Source organism: Haliaeetus albicilla, chromosome 13, assembly GCF_947461875.1.
Source record: "Haliaeetus albicilla chromosome 13, bHalAlb1.1, whole genome shotgun sequence".
NCBI lineage: Eukaryota > Metazoa > Chordata > Aves > Accipitriformes > Accipitridae > Haliaeetus > Haliaeetus albicilla.
In genome coordinates, this window is record NC_091495.1 from 341,977 (window position 1) to 367,656 (window position 25,680).

General features: G+C 64.2%; 4 protein-coding genes and 1 non-coding gene across 9 annotated transcripts; 2 read left to right on the plus strand and 3 right to left on the minus strand.

Moving 5' to 3' along the window:
• Positions 1 to 460: 460 nt before the first annotated feature.
• LOC138688472 (vitelline membrane outer layer protein 1 homolog) lies at positions 461 to 2,181 on the minus strand. Its single transcript, XM_069799736.1, has 3 exons — positions 1,951 to 2,181; positions 1,783 to 1,877; positions 461 to 1,285 (listed from the first exon to the last, which is right to left on the minus strand). The coding sequence occupies exons 1-3, from the start codon at positions 2,125 to 2,127 to the stop codon at positions 985 to 987; spliced, it is 573 nt and encodes a 190-aa protein (XP_069655837.1). The 5' UTR covers positions 2,128 to 2,181; the 3' UTR covers positions 461 to 984.
• Positions 2,182 to 4,444: 2,263 nt separating this feature from the next.
• MBLAC1 (metallo-beta-lactamase domain containing 1) lies at positions 4,445 to 6,025 on the minus strand. The gene is made up of 2 exons (XM_069799735.1): positions 5,975 to 6,025; positions 4,445 to 5,572 (listed from the first exon to the last, which is right to left on the minus strand). The coding sequence occupies exons 1-2, from the start codon at positions 5,996 to 5,998 to the stop codon at positions 4,676 to 4,678; spliced, it is 921 nt and encodes a 306-aa protein (XP_069655836.1). The 5' UTR covers positions 5,999 to 6,025; the 3' UTR covers positions 4,445 to 4,675.
• A 256-nt stretch (positions 6,026 to 6,281) lies between these two features.
• On the plus strand, positions 6,282 to 12,872 carry TAF6 (TATA-box binding protein associated factor 6). Of its 2 annotated transcripts, XR_011327363.1 has the most exons (15): positions 6,282 to 6,826; positions 7,067 to 7,153; positions 7,254 to 7,407; positions 7,495 to 7,551; positions 7,648 to 7,767; positions 8,310 to 8,452; positions 8,730 to 8,807; positions 8,892 to 8,993; positions 9,423 to 9,605; positions 9,988 to 10,062; positions 10,317 to 10,442; positions 10,714 to 10,887; positions 11,403 to 11,609; positions 11,996 to 12,484; positions 12,609 to 12,872. XR_011327363.1 is itself a non-coding variant. In XM_069799730.1 (14 exons), the coding sequence occupies exons 1-14, from the start codon at positions 6,671 to 6,673 to the stop codon at positions 12,377 to 12,379; spliced, it is 2,046 nt and encodes a 681-aa protein (XP_069655831.1). In that variant the 5' UTR covers positions 6,282 to 6,670; the 3' UTR covers positions 12,380 to 12,872. The 2 variants fall into 2 exon arrangements, 1 of the variants encoding a protein (XP_069655831.1); XM_069799730.1 differs by having other exon boundaries at positions 11,996 to 12,872.
• A 140-nt stretch (positions 12,873 to 13,012) lies between these two features.
• LOC138688470 (2-acylglycerol O-acyltransferase 2-A-like) lies at positions 13,013 to 21,429 on the plus strand. 4 transcript variants are annotated; one of them, XM_069799732.1, is made up of 11 exons: positions 13,013 to 14,015; positions 14,396 to 14,574; positions 15,502 to 15,706; positions 15,919 to 16,093; positions 16,504 to 16,703; positions 17,264 to 17,378; positions 18,075 to 18,117; positions 18,936 to 19,043; positions 19,437 to 19,507; positions 20,646 to 20,814; positions 21,307 to 21,429. In XM_069799732.1, exons 1-10 carry the CDS (start codon positions 13,922 to 13,924, stop codon positions 20,731 to 20,733), a joined length of 1,278 nt encoding a protein of 425 aa, XP_069655833.1. In that variant the 5' UTR covers positions 13,013 to 13,921; the 3' UTR covers positions 20,734 to 20,814; positions 21,307 to 21,429. The 4 variants fall into 4 exon arrangements, with proteins under 4 accessions (XP_069655833.1, XP_069655832.1, XP_069655834.1 ...); XM_069799731.1 differs by having other exon boundaries at positions 21,270 to 21,411; XM_069799733.1 differs by lacking the exon at positions 18,075 to 18,117 and having other exon boundaries at positions 18,974 to 19,043; positions 21,270 to 21,411.
• A 1,023-nt stretch (positions 21,430 to 22,452) lies between these two features.
• Positions 22,453 to 22,526, minus strand: TRNAT-AGU (transfer RNA threonine (anticodon AGU)). The gene has a single exon. It is a non-coding gene; the product is annotated as a tRNA-Thr (tRNA).
• Between the last annotated feature and the right edge of the window lie 3,154 nt (positions 22,527 to 25,680).

Below are 25,680 nucleotides of genomic sequence, written 5' to 3' on the forward strand. Positions count from 1 at the left end.
GGGGCTGGGGGCTGCTGGGGTGAGGGAAGGGTCAAAGGGGGGGGGGTCAGGGGAGTCCCTGGGGACCCCACCCCACCCCTCCCCCCATTACCTGCCCCTTCTCCATCCTGGGGGGGCGGGCTGGAAGAGAGGACGGGGGAGGTTGGGTGGGGGGACGCAGGCATCCCCCCCAAAGGGGACCCAGGTGTCCAGGGGACCGCCTACCCCCTCCTCCACCCCAGGGGGACCCAGCCATCCGTGGGGGTCCCTGTGACTCACTGAGGGGGGGGGGCACCCACTCTCCAGCACTGGCCCAGGCTTGGCCCTGCCACCCCCCCCCGCTGCGGGGTTAATCATTTAACCACAGGGACAAGGTCCAGGGGAGCACCCAGGCATTTGGGTGTCACCCACCCCCCCCCCCAGGGACCCAGGTGTCCAGGTGTCGGGTCTCCCCCCCCAGCAAGAATGAGGCGGCACCAGCTCGTTACCCACCCGAGTTTAATGAGGGTGGCCGGGGGGCGGGGCACAAAGGGGACATGGGGACGTTGGGGGGGACAGTCAGCGGGACCGAGGGAGGACGTGGGTGGGACACAAGCGGATGTGGGAGGACATGGGGGGGGACATGTGGGGGATAGGGGTCAAGGGAGGCTGTGGGGGGGACATTGGGGACACACAAAGGGACGTGGTAGCCATGGGAGGATGGGGGCGGGCACGGGAGGACATGGGGGTCGAGGGTGGAGGTGGGGGGGGACACGGAGGGACATGGTGGTCATGGGATGACATGGGGGGGACACAGGGGTCGAAGGAGGTTGGGGGGGGCACATGGTGGCCATGAGGGGACATTGGGGGGCCATGGGGGGATCTTGGGGAGACATGGGGGTCAATGGGAAACATGGGGGGACATTGGGGTCAATGGAGGATGTGGGGGGGGACACAGGGGGACATTGGGGGTCATGGGAGGGCCATCAGGGGGACACCCAGGTGGGGACACGGTGGGGGGGTGTCTCAAGTGCAGCAGAAGAATTTGACATCGTTGAGGCCAGTGTCGTCTCCCCCGCGCTGGGGGGGCTCCACGCGAGTCTGCAGCCCGCAGATCCCCCAGCCGAAGGGACAGGAGTCGCTCCAGTTCCCCCAGACCCCTGCGGGGCCCCCCTGGCCCTCCAGCACCGTCCCATCCGAGCAGGTGACATCCAGGTTGTTGGCGGCCGTGTCATCCCAAAGGCCACGAGGTGCCTCCACCCGCAGACGGAAGGAGACCAGGTGCTGGCTGCGGCCACAGCTCAGGGGGTACGACCAGGAGCCCCGGCTGGGGGGACACACATGGACATGGTGGGGAGGAGACACACGTCACGGTCACCAGCCCCCACCCTGGATACCCCTCAGGTCCCCTCCTGGGTTGCGGTGGCGATGGATGGGGCATGGTGCTCGTGGATGGGGTGTGGTTGCCATGGAGGAACATCATGGTGGCCATGGATGGGGTGTGGTGGCCATGAAGGAGCCACGGTGGCCACGGATGGGGTGTGGTGGTCATGGATGAGGCATGGTGGTCATGGAGGAACATCATGGCAGTGGGGGCAGCACGCATGGGACACTCATGGCCACCAACGTCAGCTTAGATGGGTGTCCCAGGGGTACCCATGGCCACCACTGTCACCACGCGCAGACACACCCTAAACAGGGACCCCGCAGCCATCACCCCACATGGACACCCCACACCCACCCCACACAAGGACCCCATGACCACCACCGTCACCCCACACGGACCCCCCCGTGCCCCCCTCCCCCTAAACCCCCGTCACTCACGGCCCCTCGTTGGCCGTGGCCATCCCCGTGCTGCAGAGCAGCCGGATCCCGTTGAGAGCCGTGTCATCCCTGAAGAAACCCTTGTGGGGCTCAACCTGGAGGACATCAAGGAGCCGTCACCCCCATGTTGCCCCCCCTTGTCCCCCCGTCCCCCCAACCTGGACCCACCTTCAGCTGGAAGCCGGTAGCGTAGGTGTTGTCAGGACAGAACTCAGCGTCGCCCCAGTCCCCCCAGGGCCCCCCATTTTCCACGGAGATCACCTTGGTGAAGGCAGTTCCGAGCCCCCCCTGGACCAGGACCACCAGGACCACCAGGGCTACCCATGGGCACAAGGACAAGGCCATGGCTGCAGTCCCCTTTGGGTGCCACCGCTCCCTTTATAACCCTGGTGGGGACAAAGACCCCGAGGACACGGGGACGGGGAGGTGCCAAGTGGGGTCCTTGTCTCCCATGGGAGACTGGGAGGGACTGGGAGAACTGGGATGGGGAGGGGCGGGTGGTGGATCTCCTATAGGGTCGTGCCACGTCTCTCCTCACTACGGATGGGTCCTTCTGATGGGGTTACCTTCCGTGGTCCCATTGCGGGGGGGGTAATGCCCTGGTGTCATCGTCCCCCCCCCCCGCCTGTGACGTCAGCCACCTCCACCCCCCCATCCCAGAGCTCCCATTGGCTCATCCAGCAGAACCTGGCTCTGCGTCCCCGTCCCCATCCCCTCCAGTTACGGGGAGCCTTGAGAGACACCCAACCATTTTGGGGTGCCCTGTGGCCCACCAAACCCCTCAGGTCATGTTTTGGGGTGACCTGAGGATCTCTGAACCTCTCAGGTCATGTTTTGGGGTGCCCCAGGGCCCTCTGAACCCTGAACCCCTCAGGTCACGTTTTGGGGTGCCCTGAGGACATGCAAACCCCTCAGGTAATGTTTTAGGGTGACCTGTGGCTCTCTGAACTCCTCAGGTCACGTTTTGGGGTGTCCTGTGGCCCTCTGAACCCCTCACGTCATGTTTTGGACTCCCCTGGAGCCCTCCAACCCCCTCAGATCATGTTTTTGGGTGCTCCAGGTCCCTCTGAACCCCTCAGGTCACATTTTGGGGTAGCCTTGGGGTCTTCTGAACCCCTTTGGGTCACGTTTTGGGGTGACCTGGGCCTTCTGAACCCCTCAGGTCATGTTTTGGGGCGACCTCTGATCTTCTCAGGACCCCTCAATTCCTGTCATGAAGCCTCCCAAGATCTTCCTCATGCCCCATGACTCTCTTTTGGCTCTCTAGGGCACCTTGCATCCCTCCAGCTCCCCCCAAAACCCTTCCTGGGGCCATTGTTGAGCCCCCCAACATCCACTTATCATCTAGACCATCTAGGATGTCTCCAGATTGTTGCTGGACATCTGTCCTCTGCTTGGATCCACTTCATCACAACGTCCCCACCATGGGTTTTCTGGTCTGGAGATCACCCAAGCCTTCTTCGGTCTCCCTGGCCCCGTCAAGACCCGTCTAAACCCTATGACAACACCTCTGGGTCCATCAAAACCCTTCCTGAATCCACCCTTGTCCTCCAGAGCCATCTTCTGGTCTTTGCTGTTCTACACGATGTCTCTACTCCATCCCTGAGGACTTCTACTGTCAGCCCTGATGCCCTCGTGAGTCCTTGAGAGAAGGCGAGAACGTTCTCTGGCCTAGGCGGTCCTCTCAGGAGGAGAGGAGTCTGCTCTGGGTGGACTCATCCATCTTCCTTGACACCTCTCTGGAGATTTTGGGGGTTTGGGGTGGGATTCTATTGTCATTTACGGTCGGTGTTGGTTTCTGAAAGATTGTTCTTCTGGTCTGGAGATCTCCTTCCTCTGTGTGGTCTTCTCCAACCCTTGTAGAGTGTCTTTGGGGCCACCGTGCTCTGTAGGGTCTTCTTCAAGCCTTGCCGAGAGCTTCTGGCTCAAGAGATGGGACCTACGGTGGCCAATAAGTTGGTCCCAGTAGGGAACGGCCACCAGCCCCTCCTGAGTGCCCATCACATGGGCAAAGCATCTCCACTGCCAAGGCACTCTACAAGGGTTGGCAAAGACCCCACGGAGCAAGGAGACCTCCAGACCAGATGGTTATCACTAAGACTTGGGTGGAGAACAAGCTCAGGTGGGTTTTTTCGCAGCAAAACCATTTTTTGAGAGAACATCATTCCTGGGAAGGACTAAACAAATGGGGTGACTGCCCACCATGACATGGAGGTCCTGGCAGAGAAGGACCACGGGGAGATAGTCCTGGATGTCACCACTGAAAGGCAAGCGGAGTTGACGTGTGGAAAAGGATGGGGTCATGAAGAAGGTGGGTTGGGGCAACTGTGGGTGTTTTCTGATGGAACCTCATGGTTGAACTCTCATCTCCATGTCCAGGTTGGGAAGACGCAGGACTCCAGCTCACGGGGATGATGTTGTCTTGAGCAGACGGTGGTGAGAAGATGCTCATGAGGTGTGAAAATTACATTAGTGTTCATGGGCTCGGCTTGTCATGGCAGGGCACACAATTCCCCATGTCCTCATGTCCCCATGCCCCACCATACATCCATCCCTGGAGAGCTGGGGAGCATCCTGGGCACTGGGAGGACACTGGTGGGGGACACCAGTATCACCCAGCTCGCTAGCATCCTCGTTACCCCACAAAGACACGGCACCAGGGGATGGTCATGGGCTTTATTTCACATTTGGAGATGTCCCCACGGTGCTCCTGTGCCTCAGGGACATCTCATGGGGTCTTCAAAGCCTTGAGGACACCCTCCGGGGCTCTTCCGTCCTGGCAACATCCCGAAAAACATGTTCTTCCCTTGAGGACATCTTCACGGAGGTCTTGTCTCCCTCTGGGACGTCCCTGGGTCTCCTCCTCCCCCAAGGGATGTCCCCAGGGCGTCTCTCACGGCCTGGGATCATTTCCAGTCCCGTTCCCCTCCTCTTCAGGGACATCTCCAGGGGTCACATCTCCCCTGGGGTTGTCCCCGTGTCCCTTGGGACCATCTCTAGTGGCAGCAGTCCCCTCATCCTCCTCCTCCCAAGGGACTTTCCCGTCCCCCCGCTCCCTGAAGACCCGGAAGGGCGGTCCGTGACCGGGCACGATGACGTCGGCCATGGCCATCACCCGTCGACGGCTTTGCTCCTGCCTCGCCGGGTCTTCGCTCGACGCCCTCCACTCTTCCTCATCTTCCTCCCTCTCGAACAAGTCCCCGGCCACCACCACGGTCCCCAGGGAGGTGTCATGTACCACCACGCTGACGTGGTCGATCGTATGACCCGGGGTGGCCATCACCTCGAGGTGACCGGGGTGGAGGACGTAGGGACGCCCCTTCGCCAAGTCGTGGGGCAGGTAGCACCCGTCACCCCGACTCAGGTCAAGGCCCACCAACAAGGTGGCCGTAGGGAAGAGGTTGATGTTCCCCACGTGGTCGGAGTGACCGTGGGTGCAGACGACGTGGGTGACGTCGTTTGGCGACAGCCCTTGCTCGGCCAAGAGGTCGAGGAGACGCTGGCGGTCCCAAGGACCCCCCGTGTCCACCAAGGCGGTGACGGGGCCCCCCCAGACGAGGGTGACGGAGCCGTCGGCGCGGAAGGTGCCGTCGGGCTGGGGGGAGCAGTAGCCCTCCTGGAGCACCCGTAGGGTGTAGGGGGCACCCGCCACCTCCCGTGCCCCCAGGGGTGACGTCCGCACCCCCCGCGGCATTGGGGGGGTCACGGGAGAGGTCGGGGGGTCACGGGGCCGGGCGACGGTCAGAGGTTGGAGGTGGTTGAGGTCGGCCGGGCATCGCGTCGCAGCGGCCTGGGGGGGGGATAAGGGTGAAGGAGACCCCCAATGGTCTCCCCCACCCCCCCCGTTACCCCAGTGGTCTCCCCCATCACCTCCCTGTCATGCCCAAACGGTCTCCTCCATCGTCCCCCCCCATTACTGCAATGGTCTCCCCCATTGCCCCCCCCATCGCCCCCAGTGGTCTCCCCCATTCCCCCCTCATTACCCCAATGTTCTCCCCCATTCCCCCCCATTCCCCCAAAGGTCTCCCTTATTCCCCTCAATCTCCTCCCCATCGCCCCAATGGTCTCCCCCCTTTACCCCCCATGCCCCCCCCCACTGTCCCCGATGGTCTCCCCTATTCCCCCCCCATTCCCCCAATGGTCTCCCCCACTCACGCACCCCCCCCCCCCCTTACTCCAACCCCCCCCTTACTCCAACGCTCTCCGGCGTGCGCATGCGCGATGCCCGCCACCTCCCCCGCCCGCCAGGATGCGCATGCGCAGTGCCCTCCGAGCACTACCCTCGCCGACCGCCCCTCCTACCGCCGCGCAGGTCCTGGCAGGGCGATAGCGAGCTCCTCTCAGTCCCGCCTCCCACCACCGCCACTAGCCCCGATTAATTTTCGTACCGCAGTTCTCTGTCGCGACAATCTTATCCGCGTGGGGACGGGGTGGTTTGAGGAAGCTCGGCTTGGCCTCCTCCCTCCGCTCTCTCCTCCCCTCAACCCACCTCGGCCAGGACCTGGCGCTGAGGGGGGCCGAGCCAAGATGGCGGCGGCGGGAAACAGGGAGGCGGCGTGAGAGGTGGCCGAGGGGCGGGGGGGGTGTCCCCATCCCCCCGCGGGGTCCTTCTGTTGCGGTGTCCCCCCCCCCGCTTGTGGGGTCCTTATAGCGGGTGTGGGGGGCTCTCTTGGGGTCTCCACGGCTTCGGGATCCCCCCGGCTTTAGGGTCCCTCCGGTTTTGGGGTTCCCGGCTTCAGGATCCCCCCGGCTTTGGGGTCCCCCAGCTTTGGGCTTCCCTTGGTTTTAGGGTCTCCCTGGTTTTAGGGTCCCCAGCTTTGGGGTCCACCCCCCCCACCCCCCCCAGCTTTAGGGTCCCCGCCTCCGGTTTTGGGGGAGGAGGAGGAGGATGGCGGAGGAGAAGAAGCTGAAACTGAGCCACACGCTGCTGCCGGCTGAGTCGATGAAGGTGATGGCGGAGGCCATGGGCATCGGGCAGGTGCCCGAAGAGACCTGCCAGCTGCTGGCCGAGGAGGCCAGCTACCGCCTCAAGGAGATAGCCCAGGTGGGGGGGCACGGGGTTTTGGGGGGGACACACCCCCTCAGATCACCCAGCTTTTGGGGGATGATGGGGATGTGGACAGAGGGACACAAAGCCCCTGGGTTTGGGGCACAAGGGGGTGACAGCCCATCCAGGGCTCGCTGTCCCCTCCCTGGTGACATCCCCCATTCTTGGGGGGGTGGGGGGTGTTTCCCCTAACCCCTTGTGCCCCCTTTTTGCCCCCCCCCCCCCCCCCCGCTTTAGGACGCTCTCAAATTCATGCACATGGGGAAGCGGCGCAAGCTGACGACGGGGGACGTCGACTTTGCTCTCAAGCTCAAAAACGTGGAGGTACCACGACCACCCAATTTCGGGGGGGACCCCCAGCACCCTTGGGGGGGTTTGGGGTCCCCCAGCCCCCCCTGACCCTCCCCACCATTTCCCCCCACAGCCCCTCTACGGCTTCCACGCTCAGGAATTCATCCCTTTCCGTTATGCCAGCGGCGGCGGCCGTGAGCTTTATTTTTACGAGGAAAAAGAGGTGGATTTGAGCGATATCATCAACACCCCGCTGCCCCGCGTACCCCTCGACGTCTGCCTCAAGGGTGGGGGTGGTTTTTGGGGGGGTTGGGGGTGATTTTAGGCTTGGGGGGGGTGTTTTCCTCATCTCATTTTTCTCTCCCCACTCACAGCTCACTGGCTCAGCATCGAGGGGGTGCAGCCGGCCATCCCTGAAAACCCACCACCTGGTGAGCAAGCTGCCCCTCTTCCTCCTTGGGGTAGATTTGCCCCCCATCGGGGGGGTGGATAACCCTCCCAAACACCCCATTTTTCCCCCCGCCCAGCCCCCAAGGAGCAGCAGAAGGCCGAAGCCACAGAGCCCCTCAAGTCCACCAAGCCAGGGCAGGAGGACGATGGGACCCTGAAGGGGAAAGGACAGAGTGTGACCACCACTGATGGCAAAGGTGGGGGGGTTGGGGTCTATGGGGCGAGAGAAGGGTTGTGGGGCATTCGGGAGGGTCTGGGGGGTGTTTGGGGGGGGGTCTGTGGGGGGTTCAGGATGGTTTGGGGTGGGTCCATGGGGTGTTTGAGGGGTCCATGGGGAGCTCAAGAAGGGGCATCTATGGGGTGTGTGAGAGGTCTGTGGGGTGTTCCAGATAGTTTGGGAGGGATCTATGTTGGGGTTGAAGGGTCCGTGGGGTGTTCATGAAGGGTTGTGGGGTATCTTGGGGGGGGGGGGTTGGGGCATCCATGGGGTGTTTAGGAAGATCTATGGGTGTTGGAGGGTTCTATGGGGTCTTCGTCAACAGTTGTGGGGCATCTCTGGGGGATTTGAGGGTCTGTGGGGTGTTTGAGGGGTCTGTGGGGTGTTCATGAAGGGTTGTGGGGCATCTATGGGCTCTGTGGGCACTTCATGAACTCCGGGGGGTGTCTGTTGGGATTTTGGGGGGGTTCTTGAGCCCTTGGTGACCGTGTTGTCCCCCCCTCCCTGTCCTGTGTCCCCCAGGGAAGGAGAAGAAGGGTCCCTTGCTGGAGGGGACCCCGCTCCGCCTCAAACCCCGCAGTGTCCACGAGCTCTCGGTGGAGCAGCAGCTTTACTACAAGGAGATTACCGAGGCTTGCGTGGGCTCCTGCGAGGCCAAACGCGCAGTGAGTGTGTCCCTGTCCCCTCCCAACCCCACCACCTCGCCCTGATGTCCCCAAACATCCTGGGGGTCCCCAACGCCCTTTTTGGGGACATCCAGGTGTCCCCAGATCAACAATGACCTCTTGGGTTGGCGTCCCCATGCCTCCTGCTCTCCCTCCATCCTCAATACCCTCTTTATGGGTCCCTGTCCCGCCCTGCCATGTCCCCAACCCCCCCCACGTCATTTGGGGTATCCCCTTGTCCCTTTGGGGTGACATCCCCATGTCCCCCCCACACCAGGAAGCCCTCCAGAGCATCGCTACCGATCCCGGTCTCTACCAGATGCTTCCACGCTTCAGCACCTTCATCTCGGAGGGGGTGAGTTCCGGGGGGGTAGGTGACACAGATGTGTCCCCAAAAGCGGCATGGGTCTTGTGACAGTCCCCCCCCCCTTTGTGCCAGGTCCGCGTCAACGTGGTGCAGAACAACTTGGCGCTCCTCATCTACCTCATGAGGATGGTGAAGGCTCTGATGGACAACCCCACTCTCTACCTGGAAAAATACGTGAGTCTTGGGGGGGGGGGTGACCGTCTCCCCCTCCTGTCCCTTACCTGGGACCCCCCCAGAGGGCGTCACCAGCCTGTCCTGGTCACTCAGGGTTGCTGTGACCATCCCGTGTCATCCTCCCCGTGTCCCCAAGCGCCACGAGGTCGTTCCCGTCGTCACGACAGGCATCGGGAGCCACCAGCTCTCCCTGCGTCCTGACGTGGGGCTGTCCCTGTGTCCTGCATGCCTAACCCTCATGTCACTTGCAGGTCACCACATTTAGCCCCTGTGTCCCCAAGCACCACAAGCTCCTCCCCATCATCACCACCTCTCCCTGTGTCCTGACGTGGGGCTGTCCCCGTGTCCCCCCCCGCCCCAAACTGTCCCCCCACGTTTCCCCCCCGCCCGGCTGACCCCTGCGTTCCCCGCCCGCCCCGTGTCCCCCAGCTCCACGAGCTCATCCCTGCCGTCATGACGTGCATCGTCAGCCGCCAGCTCTGCCTGCGTCCCGACGTGGACAACCACTGGGCCCTGCGGGATTTCGCCGCCCGGCTGGTGGCCCAGGTCTGCAAGAACTTCAGCACCACCACCAACAACATCCAGTCCCGCATCACCAAGACCTTCACCAAGGTGGGGCTGGGGATGTGAGACTAGGATGTGGGGTGGGCATGTGGGGCAGGGATGGGGATGTGAGACTAGGATGTGGGGTGGGCATGTGGGGCAGGGATGGGGATGTGGGGCAGGGATGGGGATTTGGGGGCAGGGGTTTGGGCCGTGGGGCAGGGTTTGGGGCAGGACCAAGGCTGTGGAGCAGCAGATGGGGATGGGTTTGGGGCAGGGAGGGAGCTGTGAGGCAGGGTTTGGGGCAGAATTGGGGCTGTGGGGCAGGGCTGAGGGCTATGGGGCAGAGGGTTTGGGGCAGAACTGGGGCTGTGGGGCAGGGCTGAGGGCTATGGGGCAGAGTGTGGGGCAGAAGCTGAGCCGTGGGTCAACATCCCCCTCTCTGCCCCAGAGCTGGGTGGACGAGAAGACGCCCTGGACCACACGCTACGGCTCCATCGCGGGGCTGGCCGAGCTGGGCCATGACGTAAGTGTGTGTCCCCCTGCTTTCCTGTCACCATGTGTCCCCCGCGCCCCACAGAGCCACATCTGCCCCACGGCATCGTCCCCGCAGTGTCATATCCCCCCTTTTCGCGTCCTCTCTTGCACCCCTCTGTGTGTTTGTGTGTGTCCCCCACGTCTCCTCCTGCAGCATCACCCCCCTCTGGGACCCCATGTCCCCTCCTCCACACCATTCCTCCCCCCAGGAATGTCCTCTTAATGTCTCTAATTTGTCCCCAGGTCATTAAGACGTTGATCCTACCTCGGCTGCAGGTGGAAGGCGAACGGGTCCGGAGTATACTAGAAGGTCCCGTGGTCAGCAACATCGATAAGATCGGGGCCGATCATGTCCAGACCCTGCTGCTGGTGGGACTTGGGGACACGTTTTTCTGGGGGGGGGACACACATTACAGGGACAAAGACAACACAGAGAGAACGATTTGCGGGGGGGGGGCCACTGTGTCACCCCATAATTAGCAGGATTGCATCCAGACTGCGCTGGAGGTGGCACTTTTGGAGGGATGGTGCAGGTGGGAGAACGTGGCTGTTGTTGGGGGGGGGTTGGGGGGTGGGGTTGTGGCTGTTGGGGGGGGTGTGCCCCCCCTTTGTCACAGTGGTGTCCCCATTGTTCCCACAGAAGCACTGTGCCCCGGTGCTGGCCAAAATCCGGCCCCCCCCTGATAACCAGGACTCCTACAAGGGGGATTTTGGGTACCTGGGGGCTTTGCTTTGCACCCATGTGGTGAAGGCGCGGGCGCAAGCCGCCATGCAGGCCCAGCAAGTCAACCGGACCACCCTGACCATCACCCAGGTGGGGACAAGGGGACGTGGGGAGGGGACACGGGGACGCTGGGGGGGACACACACGGACGTGGGATGGAGACGTGGAGGGGACACGTTGGTCTGCAGCCTTGTGAAGGCGTGGGTGGGAGTGTGGGAAGTCGATGCGCCGTCGCTTGGGTGGGCTTGGGGACCTGGGGGGGGACGTGGGGATATGGGGGGGATGTGGGGACACTGGGGGGGCACAGGGGGGGGATGTGGGACATGGGACTTTGGGGGGAAATGGGGACACAAGGGCCAGGGAGATGTGGGAGGATGTGAAGGTCATGGGGGACGCAGGGTCACCTGGGGGGACACACGAGGGGACATGTGACCTGGCACTGGAGGTACAGGGTGACGAGGGGAAATGTGAGGACATGGAGGGGAACACACAAAAACACGGAGTGGGGGCATTGGCGGGCTGGGGGCTGGGACAGGGGGCACCCAGGACACGTGTCCCCTCACCCCCCCCTCCCCGATGTGACCATCCCCATCGTTGTCCCCACAGCCACGTCCCACCTTGACCTTGTCACAGGCCCCCCAGGGCCAGGGGGGGCCCCCGCGACCCCCCAGCATCATCAAGGTGCCCAGTGCCATCACCCTCCCCGTGCAGACTCTGGTTTCGGGGCGCCCAGGGACCCCCACCCAACCCTCGCCACCCCCCACCAAATTCATCGTCATGTCATCGGCCTCGGGGACGAGTGCGTCACAGCAGGTACCACCCGTGGGGACATTTTGGGGACATCGGGTCTGTCCCTGAGGTGTGTTGTATGTGTCGTGTTCCCCCTCCCCCCCCCAGCCCCGTCCTTGGTGTCTCTTTCTGGGGTGTCCCCAGGGCTGTGACATGGCGGTGTCATCCCCGGTGTCCCTGATGGTCTCCGTCATGGTGGCATCAGTGGTCACTGTGTCCCCCCCGGGCCCCTTGTGGTCGCCACCTCCCCACACTGTCCCCATGTCCCTGTACCCCCCACGGTCCCCATATACCCCCACGCTGTCCCCATGTCCCCACACTGTCCCCACGTCCCCATACCCCCAATGGTTCCTGTACCCACCACGCTGTTCCCATGTCCCCGTGCCCCATGCTGTCCCCCTGCCCCACAGGTGATCACCTTCAGCACCAGCCCGGCGCCCACGGCCACCTCCCCTGTCACCACCACTGTCCCCAGCGTCCAGCCCGTGGTGAAACTGGTGTCGGCGGCGCCCACGGTCCCCAGTGCCACCGTCACTGGCAGCGTCCAGAAGTACATCGTGGTGTCCCTACCCCCCACCGGTGACAGCAAGGGGGGCACTGGGACGCCCACGGGTGCCACCACCCCAGGACCCCAACTGTCCCCCTCTGCCACCACCTCCCCTGCTGCCGCTGTCCCCTCCGCTGTCACCCCCAAATCGGAGCCTGGGGACAGTCCCCAACCGCCCCCCCCATCCTTCGGTAAAGCCAACGGGACCCCCGGGGCAGTGGCACAGTCCCCCCAGTCTGCCCAGTGACCCCACTGAGACCCTGCTACTGGGGACGGGGGGTTGGCTCGGGGGTCCCCCAGCATCCCTGTGTTCCCCCGGAGTGTCCTGGGACCCCTCTATGGGGACACAGAGGTGACCCGGGGGAGCCTCAAAGTGTCCCTGGGGGTCCCCTAGTGTCCCCATGTCCCCCCCAGTGTCCCCATGTGACCTAGGGGATCCCCATGTGTCCCTGGGACCCCTCTATGGGGACACAGAGGGTGGCCTGTGTCCCCCCCGGTGTTCTGGGACCCCTCTATGGGGACACAGAGGTGACCTGGCGGGTCCCCCAGTGCCCCCATATCCCCCCACCAGTGTCCCAGGACCCCTCTGGGAGGGGGCGGGGGGGGCAGGGGTGACCTGGGTGCCCCACGATATCCCCAAGGGCTCTGGGATTCCCCCCCCCCCGGGGACGGTGACTCCCCCCTGTAAATACCTGTACCTGCGCGCTGTAAATAACCCAATAAACTCCCAGTTCATCCCAGTGCAGCCCCTGTCCTTGCACGCGCACAGTGTCACACGAGCCCCAGGGCCCTGCACACGCGCCAGGGCTCGCGCGGGAACACGAGCCCCAGACGTCGCACGGGCGTTTGCACAAGCTGCAAACTTTGCGCGTGCATTTGCACGAGCCTGAGCGTCGCACGGGCGTTTGCACAAGCTGCAAACTTTCAACACATGTTTGCACAAGCCCCAAATGTTGCACGTGCCTTTGCACGAGCCCCAGCATTGCATGTGCATTTGCACGGCCCTCAGCATCACACACATGCATTTGCACAAGCTGCAAAATTTGCACAGGCATTTGTATGAGCCCCTAACATTGCACGTGCCTTTGCAGGAGCCCCAGCATTGCACAGGGATTTGCACAAGCTGCAAACTTTGCACGAGCTCCAAGTATTGCATGTGCATTTGCACGAGCCCCAAACTTTGCACATGCCTTTGCACAAGCCGGAGTACTGCACATGTGTTTGCACGAGCCCCAAACTTTGCATGTGCCTTTGCATGAGCTCCAAGTATTGCACGTGCATTTGCACAGCCCTCAGCATTGCACACATATTTGCACAAGCTGCAAACTTTGCACGTGCCTTTGCACAAGCCCCAAATGTCACACAGCTGTTTGCACAAGCCTCAAACTTTGCACGTGCCTTTGCACGAGCCCCAGCGTTGCACAAGCACTTGCACGAGCCCCAAATGTCGTACATGTGTTTGCACGAGCCCCAAACTTTGCACCGACATTTGCACGAGCCCTAGACGTTGCACGTCCATTTGCACAAGCCCCAGCACTGCACAAGGGTTTGCACAAGCCCCGAACGTTGCACGTGCCTTTGCACGACCCTAGACGCTGCACAAGCGTTTGCACAAGCCCCCACCATTACCCAACCCTCCCCCCCCAGGGGAGGGCAGGGGTCGGGGGCGGGACCAGCCCCATTAAAACCAGCAGCTCCCAGTTCCCCTCCCTTCCTCCGCTCCCAGTGACCCCCCCGTCGTTCCCAGTCACCTCCCTCCTTCCCAGTGACCCCCCCCCCCTCCCCGGCCATGCCCCTTCACTTCGCCCCCCTCCGGCTCCCCCTTCGCCGCCGGCTCCAGACCGCCGCCGTGCTGCAATGGGTCTGCTCCTTCCTCGCCCTCGGTGAGCACCGGGGGGGGCACTGGGGGGGCACCGGGGGCCCCCAGCCCCCCCCGCCCCCCCGGGTTCCTTAGGGCAGCCGTCTTCTGGCTTTCCCCTGGGGGGGTGGGGGGTGTTTTGGGGTGCCGGAGGGGGGAATGGGGAGCCCGGGAAAGGGGGTGCCGGGGGCGTGGGGACCCCGAGGGAGGGTCACCCTGCCCCCCCCGCCCCCCCTCCCTGCCGCCTGGCCCCCCCCAGCCAGCTGCGCGCGGTGCTCCCCATCCTGGGGGTTTTGGGGTCCTGAAGGAAACTGGGGACCCCGGGACAGGGGGTGCCTGGGGGGGTGGGTAGCCCTAAGGGGGGGTGTCCCCGTGCCCCCCCCACGGGACGCCTGCCCCCCCCAGGCCAGCTGTGCGCGCTGCTGTTCGCCCTGGCCCTGCGCGGATCGCTCTGGCTGCCGGCGCTGCTCTACGGGCTCTGGCTCTTGGCGGACCGTGACACCCCCCGCCGCGGGGGGCGCCGTTCCGCTTGGGTACGTGGGTGGCCGCTCTGGACTTACTTCCGGGATTACTTCCCCATCTCGGTGAGCTAGAGTCTGGGGGCGGGGCGGGGGGGGTGTTTGGGGAGGGGGGGTGCCCCTGAGGAGGTTTTGGGGGTCCCTGGGGGGTCCACGAGGGTTTGAGGGGCCCTAATAGGGTCCCTGGAGTGATTTTAGGGGGGTGTAAGGGGGTTTTGGGAGGTCCTTGGGGGGTCTTTGAGGGGGCTCAGGGGTCCCAGAGCGTTTGGGCGTACCTGATAGGGTCCCTGGGGTGATTTCAGGGGTGCTTGAGGTTTTTTGGGGGTCCTTGAGGGGGTTTTGGGGGTCTCAGAGGGTCTTTGGGGGGGCTTTGAGGGGGTTTTGGGGGTCCCAGAGGGCTTGGGGGTACCTGATAGGGTCCCTGGGGTGATTTTAGAGGAGTTGTGAGGGTGCTTGGGGGTCTTGAGTTTTTTGGGGGGGTTTCTTGAGGGTTTTGGGGGGTCCCAGAGGGTTTGGGGGTACCTGATAGGGTCCCTGGGGTGATTTCAGGGGAGTGTGAGTGGTTTTGGGGGTCCCAGAGGGTTTGGGGGTACCTGATAGGGTCCCTAGGGGGGTTTTAGGGGGCCATGGTGGGGGTTGGAGGTCTCTCAAGGGGTCTCTGAGGGCTTTTGGGGGTCTCAGAGGGTTTGGGGGAACCTGGCAGGGTCTCTGGGGGGGGATTTTAAGGAGGATGAGGGGTTTTGGCAGTCTCTGAGGGTTTGGGGGTACCTGATAGGGTTCCTGGGGGGATTTTAGGGGAGTGTGAGGGGCTTTGGGGGTCCTTGAGGGGTTTTGGGGGTCCCTGAAGAGATCCTTGAGAGGATTTGGGGGCATCTCGGGGGTTTTGGGGGCATCTCAGGAGGATTTGGGGGGGGGTCTCTGAAGGCTTTGGCCTCTTGAAAAGGCTTTGGGGTTCCTTAGAAGAAACTCAAACTGTGTCCCCCCCAAAATTAGCTGGTGCGGACGACGGAGCTGGACCCCCGTCATAATTACATCTTCGGTTTCCACCCCCACGGGGTTTTGGCGGCTGGCGCCTTCGCCAACTTCTGCACCGAAGCGACGGGTTTTGGGGTGCTCTTCCCCGGGCTGCGCCCCCATTTGCTCACCCTTCCCTGTTGGTTTCGTCTACCCCTTTTCCGCGACTATATGATGTCCGGAGGTAAGTTTGGAGAGGTCTCTTCCTCCCAGAATTGGGGTGCTCCTTAGGGTGCTGAGCCTGGAGGGTCACCCAGCACCCTCAATTTTTGGGGGTGCACTCAGCAAATACCCAAGTCCCCCAGCACCCTAAATTTTGGGGGTGCACCCAGCCTGGATATCTGGGTCCGTCAGCATGCTAAATTTTGGGGTACGGCGGGGTTCCTCCCGTTGCAGGGTTGGTGTCATCGGAGAAGTCCAGCCTGGAGTACCTGCTGAGCCGGGAAGGTGGGGGGCAAGTGGCCGTCATTGCCCTGGGGGGGCCCCCTGAATCTTTGGATGCCCACCCTGGGGCTCTCACCCTCCAGCTGCTGGGGCGGAAGGGGTTTGTCCGCATCGCCTTGGAGCATGGGTGAGTTGGGGGGGGGGGGGGGTGGATTTGGGGTGCTGGGTGGGGATTCGTGGTTCTGAGGAGGGGCACAGGAGGGATTTGGGGATCCCCAGGGGGGATTTGGGGTTGTGGGAAGTCCTGGAGGGGGGGGGATTTGGGGTGCTGGGGGGGGTCCCCAAGGGGGAATTTGGGGTGCAGGGGGGTGCTTGAGGTCCCTGCCTGTCCCCATGTGGGGGCTTTTGGGGTGCTGGGGATCCCTGTAGTGCTGGGATGGGGGGGGAGCATGGGGTACCTGGGGGGGATCCTTATAAGGACTTGGGGTGTCTGGGGGTGGGCTCCCCCAAATCCAAGGAGGGGGGTGTGTGTATTCCCCCCCAGAAGGGGACAACCCACACCCAGCAGGACCTACCTCCCTGCCCCCCCCCCTCCAGGGCCTCCTTGGTGCCAGTGTTCTCTTTTGGGGAGAACGAGCTGTTTCGACAAATCCCGAATCCCCCGGGATCGGGGTTACGGCGGTTCCAGCTCCGACTCCAACGGATTTTGGGGGTGGCCATCCCCCTTTTTCACGCTCGGGGGGTTTTTCAGTACAGCTTCGGGCTCCTGCCCTTCCGCCGACCCATCCACACCGTCGGTAAGCCCCCAAAACTGGGGGGTGGCACCCCCAAATCTATTCTATAGGGTTTGGAGGGAGGGCTTATATATAGGAGTGCTGTTGGGGTGGGGTGACCCCTTAGGCACCCTAGGGTGGTGGAGGGTGATTTGGGGGGGCCTGGATGGGTGCGTTCCCCTGGGGGGGCACCCCCAAATTCATGCAGAGGGGGAACCCCAAATCCATCCCATGGGGTTTAGAGTGGGGGGGTCTCATATATGGGGGTGCAGTTGGGATGGGGGGGGTACCTGAACCCCTCAATCCTTCTGGAGTGGGGGGGCTGATCTGGGGGTCAGCTGGATGCCTGGGGTGGGGGCTGGGCATGGCAGAATTTGGGGGGGCCCTTTGCCCCAGTGCCCCCACCCCCCACCTCCCCATTACCCAACCCCAATCCCCTGGGGGGGTTGTTGCAAGCAACTGGGATAAAGGCAGATTTGGAGGGGGGGGCATACCCGGCTGCCTGGGTCCCTGAGGACCCCCTCTAATTTTATTTTGGGGGGGCACCCCGATGCCTGGGTCCCCCCCTTTCCCACCCCTGACAGTGGGGTCCCCCCTGGTGCTCCCCCGTACCCCAAATCCTTCACCCCAGACGGTGGAGCGGTGGCATGGCCTCTACCTGGAGAGACTCGTCGCCCTCTTCGAGGAGCATAAATTGGGGTACGGGGTCCCCCCCGAGCGACACCTCACCTTCATCTGAGGAGGGGAACCCCCAAATCCCTAGGGATACCCCTAAATCCTTGGGGAGCCCCCAGATTCTTGGGGAGCCCCCCCAGACCTTCTGTATTCTGTCCTCAGTCGCCTCCAATAAACCAGCTCAGCTGGAGGTGTGGGGTGATTTTTTTTTTGGGGGGTGCTGGGGGGGATTTGGGGGGGTCGCAAAGTTTTGGGGGGCACTGGTGTCTGGGTTTTGGGGTGCTGGGGGGCATTTGGGTGTGCTGGGGGGGGTCTTAAGGTTTTGGGGGGCACTTTGGTGTCTGGATTTGGGGAGAATTAGTTGGGTTTTGGGGTGCAGGAGGGGTTGGGGCAGGTTTTGGGGTGGGGCTCTCCCAGCTGGGTGCTCTGGGGGGGGCCCTGGGAGGGTTTTGGGGTGCTATGGGGGTGGTCCCCCCGTTTTATTCCTCCCCCCCCCCCCCCCCCGCCTGGGTTCCTCCTCCCGCCCCGAGGGCAAAGTGCGGGGCCAGCGCCTGGACGTGGCACCCACGGGAGGTACGTGGGGGGCAGGGGGTGTCCCCAAAGTTGGGTGGGGGGGTCCCTGTGACACACCCCCCCCCCCCAGGGTCACCCTTTTTTTTTTTGCCCCCTCCCACCCCCACCCCCCCCGGGATGGGGGGTGCCCTGCGGCACTGGGTGCAGGCGCTGTGCGTGCTGCAGTGGATGCTCACCTTCCTCTTCCTTGGTGAGGCCTGGGGGGGGGGGAGGGGCAGTTATTCCCCGTGGGGTGGTGGTATTACCCCTTGGGGGGGTAATTGGGTGCTTGGGGGGGGGGGTTATACCTTTGGGTGGGGGGTAATTGCACCCCTGGGGGGCGTTATGGCCTTTTGGGGGGGCAATTACACCTTGGGGGGGAGTGATTGCACCCCTGGGGGGGTAATTGGACCCTGGGGGGGGTGAAATCCCCTGGGGGGGGTAACTGAAACCATAGAGGGAGTTTATGCTCGGGGGGGGGGTGGTGGTGGTGGTGGTGGTGTAATGTCTCCCTGGGGGGGGGTAATTGTACCCTGAGGGAGGGGTATTCCCTTGGGAAGGGGGGTAATTGTACTCTTGGGGGGGTATCCCCCTGGGGGGGGGGGCAATTACACCCTTGGGGGCCAGTTTATGCCCGGGGGGGGTAATTGCACCCCTGAGGGGGTTTATGCCCTGGGAGGGGGGGGCAATTACACTCTGGGGGAGGGGCAGTGGTATCCATGGTGGGGGTTAAGTGCACCCCTGAGGGGAGTAATTGCACCCCTGGGAGGGGTTTGTGCCCCCGGGGGTGGGCAATTACACCCTGGGGGTGGCAGTTACGCCCCGGGAGGGGGCAATTACACCCCGGGGGGGTTAATTGCCCCCATAGGGTGGGTTTATGCCCCTTGGGGGGGGGTGTAGATGCCCCCTTAGAAGCTGGGTGCCCCCCTGGCTGGTGGGGGGTGGTGATGGGGGGGTCAGGCCTGGGGGTCGTCCCCCCCCATCGGAGGAGACCCAGGTGTTCAGGACCCCCCCGTCCCCCCCCGCCAGGCCCGGTGTCGGTGTTGCTGCTGCTGCTGCTGCTGCAGAGCCGGTTCTGGCTCCTGGCCGTGCTCTATGGGGGGTGGTGGCTCTGGGACTGGGACGGCCCCGAGAGAGGTGGGGACACGGTGGGGGGGACCCGGGGGGGGGACCCGGGGGGGGGCATGGGGACACCGGGGTGGGGGGGATGTCACAGGGACACGGTGGGGATGCTCAGGGACATGGGGACATTGTGAGGACACCAGAGAGGGGGCAACATGGGGGGGACACATGGAGACAAGGAGGGGGGACCCCTGGGGGGGGGCATGGAGGGGGACATGGGGACAGGGACATGGGGACCCCAAATGTCACCAAAGTGATGAGAAGTGGGGACGGGGGACGGCGGGGGACGATGACACACCGGGGCCATGGGACACCCCCAGGGGTGGGGACATCCAGGGTGGGGGACCCCGAGGACAGGGACCCCCAAGTCCCCTGTGCCCCCCTCCAATGTCACCCTGCGTCCCCAAGGTGCCCGTCACTGTGATTGGGTCCGAAACTGGAAGATTTGGGACCATTTCTGTGACTATTTCCCCATCAAGGTAAGGGGGGGGACATGTGTCCCCCCCATGTCCCCCTTTATCCCCCTATGTCCTCTTGTCCCTGTCGCCCCGCCATGTCCCTGTGACCCCGACACCCCTGTCCCCCTGTGCCCCCAGCAATGTCCCCATGTCCCCCCCTTATCCCCCATGTCCTCCCACATCCCCTTGTCCCCCTAACCCCCCCATGTCCCTCCCAATCTCCCCATGTCCCCCTTGTCTCCCCTTATCCCCCCCATGCTCCCCCATCCCCATGTCCTCCTGTCCCCCTATCCCCCCATGTCCCCCCCATGTCCCCCCAGTGTCCCCCCATGTGTCCCCCCAGGTGATCCGCTCGGCCCCCCTGCCCCCCGGGCGCAGTTACCTCCTGGCCGCCCACCCCCACGGCATCGCCTGCATCGGGGTCTTCGGGGCCTTCGTCACGGGGGGGCGGGGGGCCGGGGGGACCCCCAGAGCTGGGGGGGGCGCTGATATGGGGGGGCCCTGCCCTGGGCTGCGCCCCAGCCTGGCCGCCCTGGCTGGGCTCTTCCGCCTCCCCCTCTACCGGGAGTACGCCCTGGCTGCTGGTGAGGGGGAGTCTGGGGGGACTGTGGGGTGCTACGGGGGGTATTGGGGTGCTATGGGGGACATTGGGGGGCACTGAGGGGTTTGGGGGGCAGGGTGCAGTGCTCCCTGGCTGCTGGTGAGGGGGGGTCTGGGGGTGCAGGGGCCCTTTTTGGGGCGCAGGGTGTCTCTTTGGGGTATGGTGGGGGTTTGGGGGGGTCCAGGGACCCTTTTTGGGGTGCAGGGTCTCTTTTTGGAGTATGGTGGGGGTGTTTGGGGTGCAGTGGGGTCCTTTTTGGGGTGCAGGGTGTCTCTCTGAGGTACAGTGGAGGTGTTTGGGGTGCAGGGGTGTCCATTTGTGGGGTGCAGGGTGTCTCTTTGGGGTATGGTGGGGGTTTGGGGGGTCCAGGGGCTCTTTTTGGGGTCCAGGGGCCCTTTTTGGGGTGCAGGGTGTCTCTTTGGGGTATGGTGGGGGCTTGGGGGGTCCAGGGATCCTTTTTGGGGTGCAGGGTGCCTCTTTGGGGTACGCTGGGGGTGTTTGGGGTGCAGGGGCGTCCGTTTTTGGGGTGCAGCCCCCCCTGACGGCCCCCCCCCCCAGGGCTGTGCCCGGTGAGCCAGCGCTGCCTGGACCGGGTGCTGGGGCGGCAGGATCAGGCCCTGGTGATCATGGTGGGGGGCGCGGCTGAGGCGCTGGAGGGGACCCGGGGGTGTCACCGTGTCACCCTGCGCCAGCGGAGGGGCTTCGTGCGCCTGGCCCTGCGCCACGGGTAAGGGGGGGAACGGGGGGGGCAATGGGGGAATGGGAGAGCTGGGGGGTATGGGGGGAATGGGGGGCTGGGGGGCAATGGGCGCACTGGGGTGTTAATGGGGTGCTGGGCGGTCAATGGGGGAATGGGAGGCAATGGGTGGCTGGGGGGCAATGGAGGGAGTGGAGGGTAATGGGGGCTGGGGGGGCAATGGAGAAAATGGGGGTTAATGGGGGGCTGGGGGCCAATAGGGGAATTGGGGGGAATGGGGGGTAATGGGGGTCAGTGGGGGTGGGGGGGAATGGGGGGGCACTGGGATGTTAATGGGGGCCTGGGGGGGCAATGGGGGACAGTGGGGGGGGCAATGGGGCTTTTTGGGGTGCAGCAGAGCTCTGGGAGGGTGCTCAGGGCTTTTTGGGGTGCAGGGAGGATGCCGTGAGGTTTTGGGGGTGCAGTACTGACCCGTGGGGGGTCAGCACCCCCCTGGTGCCGGTGTATGTTTTTGGGGAGCAGGACACCTTCCATCAGCCCCCCCTCACCGAGGGCTCGTGGCCGCGGCGCTTGCAGCGGGGGGTGAAGGCACTTTTGGGGTTCGCCCCCTGTTTCTTCTGGGGAAGGGGGGGGCTCCCCTTCCTGCCCTTCGCTGTGCCCCTCACTGTGGTGGGTGAGTTGGGGGGGGGATTTGGGGGTGCAGGGAATGGGGGGGGGCTGGGGGGAGGCGGGGGTGCAGTGGGTGCACACAGGGGGTCAGTGGGTGCATGCAAGGGTGCAGGGGGGCGCAGTGGGTGCACCCAGGGGTGCAGGAGGAGCAAACGGGGGCACAGCAGGTGCAGGGGGGGCACGCTGGGGTGCAGGGGGAGCACAGTGGGTGCACCCAGGGGTGCGGGGGGTGGATGTGCCCACCCCCCCACTCTCCCCCCCCCGCAGTGGGTGCCCCCCTGGAGGTTCCCCGCCTGCCCCGGCCCTCCCCGCAGGAGGTGGCCCACTACCACCAGCTCTACCTGCAGCGGCTCCAGCAGCTCTTCGAGGGGCACAAAGAGGCCTGTGGGGTGGCACCCAGCACCCACCTCACCATCGTCTGACCCCCCCATGAACCTCCCATCCCCACGAACCCCCCATCCAAGCCCCCCCGAACCCACAACACACCCATGACCCTCTCCCCAGCCCCCCAAACCCCCTCAATCCCCCCAATAAACACCCCCCCCCCAGTTCAGCCTCTGCTCCGTGGTGGGGAGCGAGGGAGGGGCTCAATGGCAGCTGAATGTGGGGGCCCTTTGGTGGGATGCACCCCCACTTTACACCCAGCACCCCCACTTTGCACCCCTCTCCCCTCCTTGCACCCCCCACTTTTGCACCCCCTCTCTTTAACCCCCCACCCCTTTTGCACCCCGCATTCCCCTCCACCTCCGCCAATATACAATTCCTTCCCCCTTCCTCCCCCCTCCCTGCCTCCAGCCCCCCCCCCAATTCCCCCCTCTCAAAAGTGGTGTGCCCCACTGGGAAGTGTGTGTGGGGTACGAGGCACCCAAACCCTCCTTTGCACCCCCACCCCCAAAAAACGCACATAATCCCCCTTTCCCTTCCCCACCTCGGCCTCCCCCATCCTAAAAAAATTGGGGCCCCCCCCATGGGGGGGGGGGGGGGGGAAGGTGTGCTAAAAGGCACCGCTGGGATTCGAACCCAGGATCTCCTGTTTACTAGACAGGCGCTTTAACCAACTAAGCCACGGCGCCGCCTGCCCCGGTTGCGCGCGCTGCCCGGCATGCCTGGCCCCAGCGGTTGCGCGCATGCGCGGCCACGGGGTCTGGGGGGGCGGGATGGGGTAAGGGGGGAGATGGGGGGTGATGGGGGGGAGTGGGGGGAGGGGGTTGCAATGGGGGTGCAAGGGGGGAGAGCAGTGGGGGGGTGCAATGGGGGAGGGGGTTGCAAGGGGGGGTGCAAAAGGGGGAGGGCGATGTGGGGAGGGGGCTGCAATGGGGGGATGCAGCGCAGGCGTGGGGGTTGCGATTGGGGGGTGCAAAGGGGTCGTACGCAAAAAGGGGGGTGGGCGACGGGGGCACTCGCAATGCAGGGCGGGGGTGGGGTGCTCGTGCAGTGGGGGGCGAGGTGCGAGGCGCGCGCTGCCGCGTGCAACACGCGTGTGCAAAGGGTCGGGCGTGTCTCGCGCGCGGACGAGCGGGGACCGTCCCCAGGCGGGTCTCGAACGGCGGTCCTCCCGCTCCGCGGGCGGAGGCGCTGCCGCGGCGCCACGGGGCTGCCGGAGGGGCCGGGGGGGGGCACGCTCCCCACCGCCCCCCCGCTTTGCACAGGGTTTGCACAGGGGGTGTTGCACCAGGGGGGGTGTTGCACAGGCTGTTGCACTGGGGGGGGTGGTGTTGCACGGGGGGTGTTGTAGGCCGCGCTGTGTTGCACAGGCTGCAGGCCGCGCTTTGCACGTCCACGCATGTCGCACGAGGGTGTTGGGGGGGTGTTGCACACAGGGGGTGCTTTGCGCGGGGGGGTGTTGCAGAGAGGGGTGTGTCCTTCTGCCCCCCCCGTGACAGGGGGGGGCTACAGCAGGTCCCCTAGCAACAGTTGCCATAGCAACAGGGATGCTGGGGCCCTAGCAACGGCTGCCATAGCAATGGGGGGGATGTTGCCCCCCCCCCGGGCGCCACGTGAGTCCACGGAGACACACCCCCCCCCGCGTGGGGGGGGGAGGGGGGGTCCCGGTGACACACGCGTGGCAAAGCGTCTGGCACGAGACTGCCCCTCCCCCGGGTGGGGGGGGTGTCCAGACCCCCCCCCGCCCCAGGGCCCCCTCCTCCCCCCCAGGGGCAAATTTGGGGGTGTGTGTGTCACTGGGCCCCTCCCCCCCAGGTGATGAATCAGGGACCCAGGCGTCCGGGAGGGGGGAGGGGCCGGAGCGGGATGGGGGTGGGTCAGGGTGACCCCAAGGACGGGGGGGGGGAATGGGGGGGTATCCGCTCCTGCCGCTGCAGTAGGAGACCCCCCCAACGTAATCCCGAGGTGACGTCATTGCCGCCCCTCCCCCCCCGCTCCTCTCGGGGTGGGGGGAGGGGGCGGCGCCGCTGCCGCAGGGTGAATCATCCACGGGAGGAGGGGGGGAGGCGGGGGAGGGAGGCCTGCATGGCCCCCCCCCCCAGCCCCTGTGGACCCCCCAAGCCCCTGTAGAGCCCCCCAAGCACCTATACAGCCCTTCCCAGGCTCTATAGGGCACCCCTCAGCCCCTATAGAGCCCCCCAAGCACCTATGGTCCCCCCCAAGCCCTTATAGACTCCCCCCAGCCCCTATGGATCCCCCCAGCCCCTATACAGCCTTTCCAGGCTCTATAGGGCACTCCCCCAGCCCCTATAGAGCCCCCCCCAAGCCCCTATACAGCCCTTCCCAGGCTCTATAGAGCACCCTCCAAGTTCCTATAGGGCACCTCCAGCCCCTATAGAATTCCCCAACCCCTCTAGAGACCCTCCAGCCCTATACGACTTCCCCCACCCAAGCCCTGAGCCCTATACATGCCCCATACATCCCCCCTGTCCCCACAGATCCCCCCTGCCACTAGACAGCCCCCCCACCCCATATCCTCCATACAGTTCCTGCAGAGCCTCTCTACACATCTCCTACACAGTCTCCTTCTCCCTATATATCCCCTATACAGCCACCTTGTCCCTATAGAACCCCCCAGCCTCCTTGCCCCCATACATCCCCCCACATCCTCCTTGCCCTTATACATCCTCCACACCCCTTCCTTGCCCCCATACAGCCCCCTTGTCTCTATAGACCCCCCTCCAACCTCCTTGCCCCTCTACACCCTCAGTACACCCTCCTAGCCCCCATACACCCCCATACAGCTTTCCTGACCCTATACACCCCCCCCTTCACCCTATACATTCCCCCAAACACCCTCCTTGCCCCTGTACACCCCCCACTCTCTCCTTGGCTCTATACACACCCATACAGCTTGACCCTGTACATCCCACCCACACCCTCCCAGCCCCTATACACCTCCCCCACTCCCTCATTCTCCCTCTACATCCACTCCCTTGCCCCTATACATCCCCCCCCTCCTTGCCCCTATACACTCCCCTCCTTGCCCCTAAATACCCCACATGTCCTCTCTGTCCCTATACATCCCCCCTACAACTTCCTTGCCCCTACACCCCCTCCTTCTCTCCATACACCCTCCCTGTCCCTATACACCCCCCCAGCCTTCATACATCCTCCCACACCCTCCTTCTCCCTATACATCCCCCCATACAGCTTCCTTGCCCTCACACCCCCCTTGCCCCTATACACGCCCCCTCCTTCTCCCCATACACCCCCCATACGCCCTCCCTGTCCCTATACATCCCCCACAGCCCTGCGCCTCCCTATACACCCCCAGCCTCCATACATCCCCCTCCCTCTCCCTATACATCCCCCATACAACCCCCCATAGCCCCCCCCCCGCTGCCTGTGGGGGACACGGCTGAAGCAGCTGCAGCAATTAATGACTCATCGGCCCCCCCCCCCGAGCCCCCCCAGGGGGGTGGGGGAGGGGTCGGAGCTCTATAAGGGCCCCCCCCAACACCTACACCCTTGCACACCCACACTTGCACACTCACCACCCCCCACTCCCCCCCCCCAAACAGCTGCATTGGTGAGTCACCTCCTCCTGCAGTGCTGGCCAGGGGGTGCGCACCTATAGAGAGACCTATGGAGACCTATACACACTTATAGAGACAGGTATAGAGACATGGGCACACGTGTGGCTACATATAGACACCTACAGATACACACACGTGCCTATATCCACATACACATGTCTATACACGTGTATATGCAGATACATACGTATATATGTGCATACACCCATATAGAAACATGTATACAGGCGTATATATGCACGTA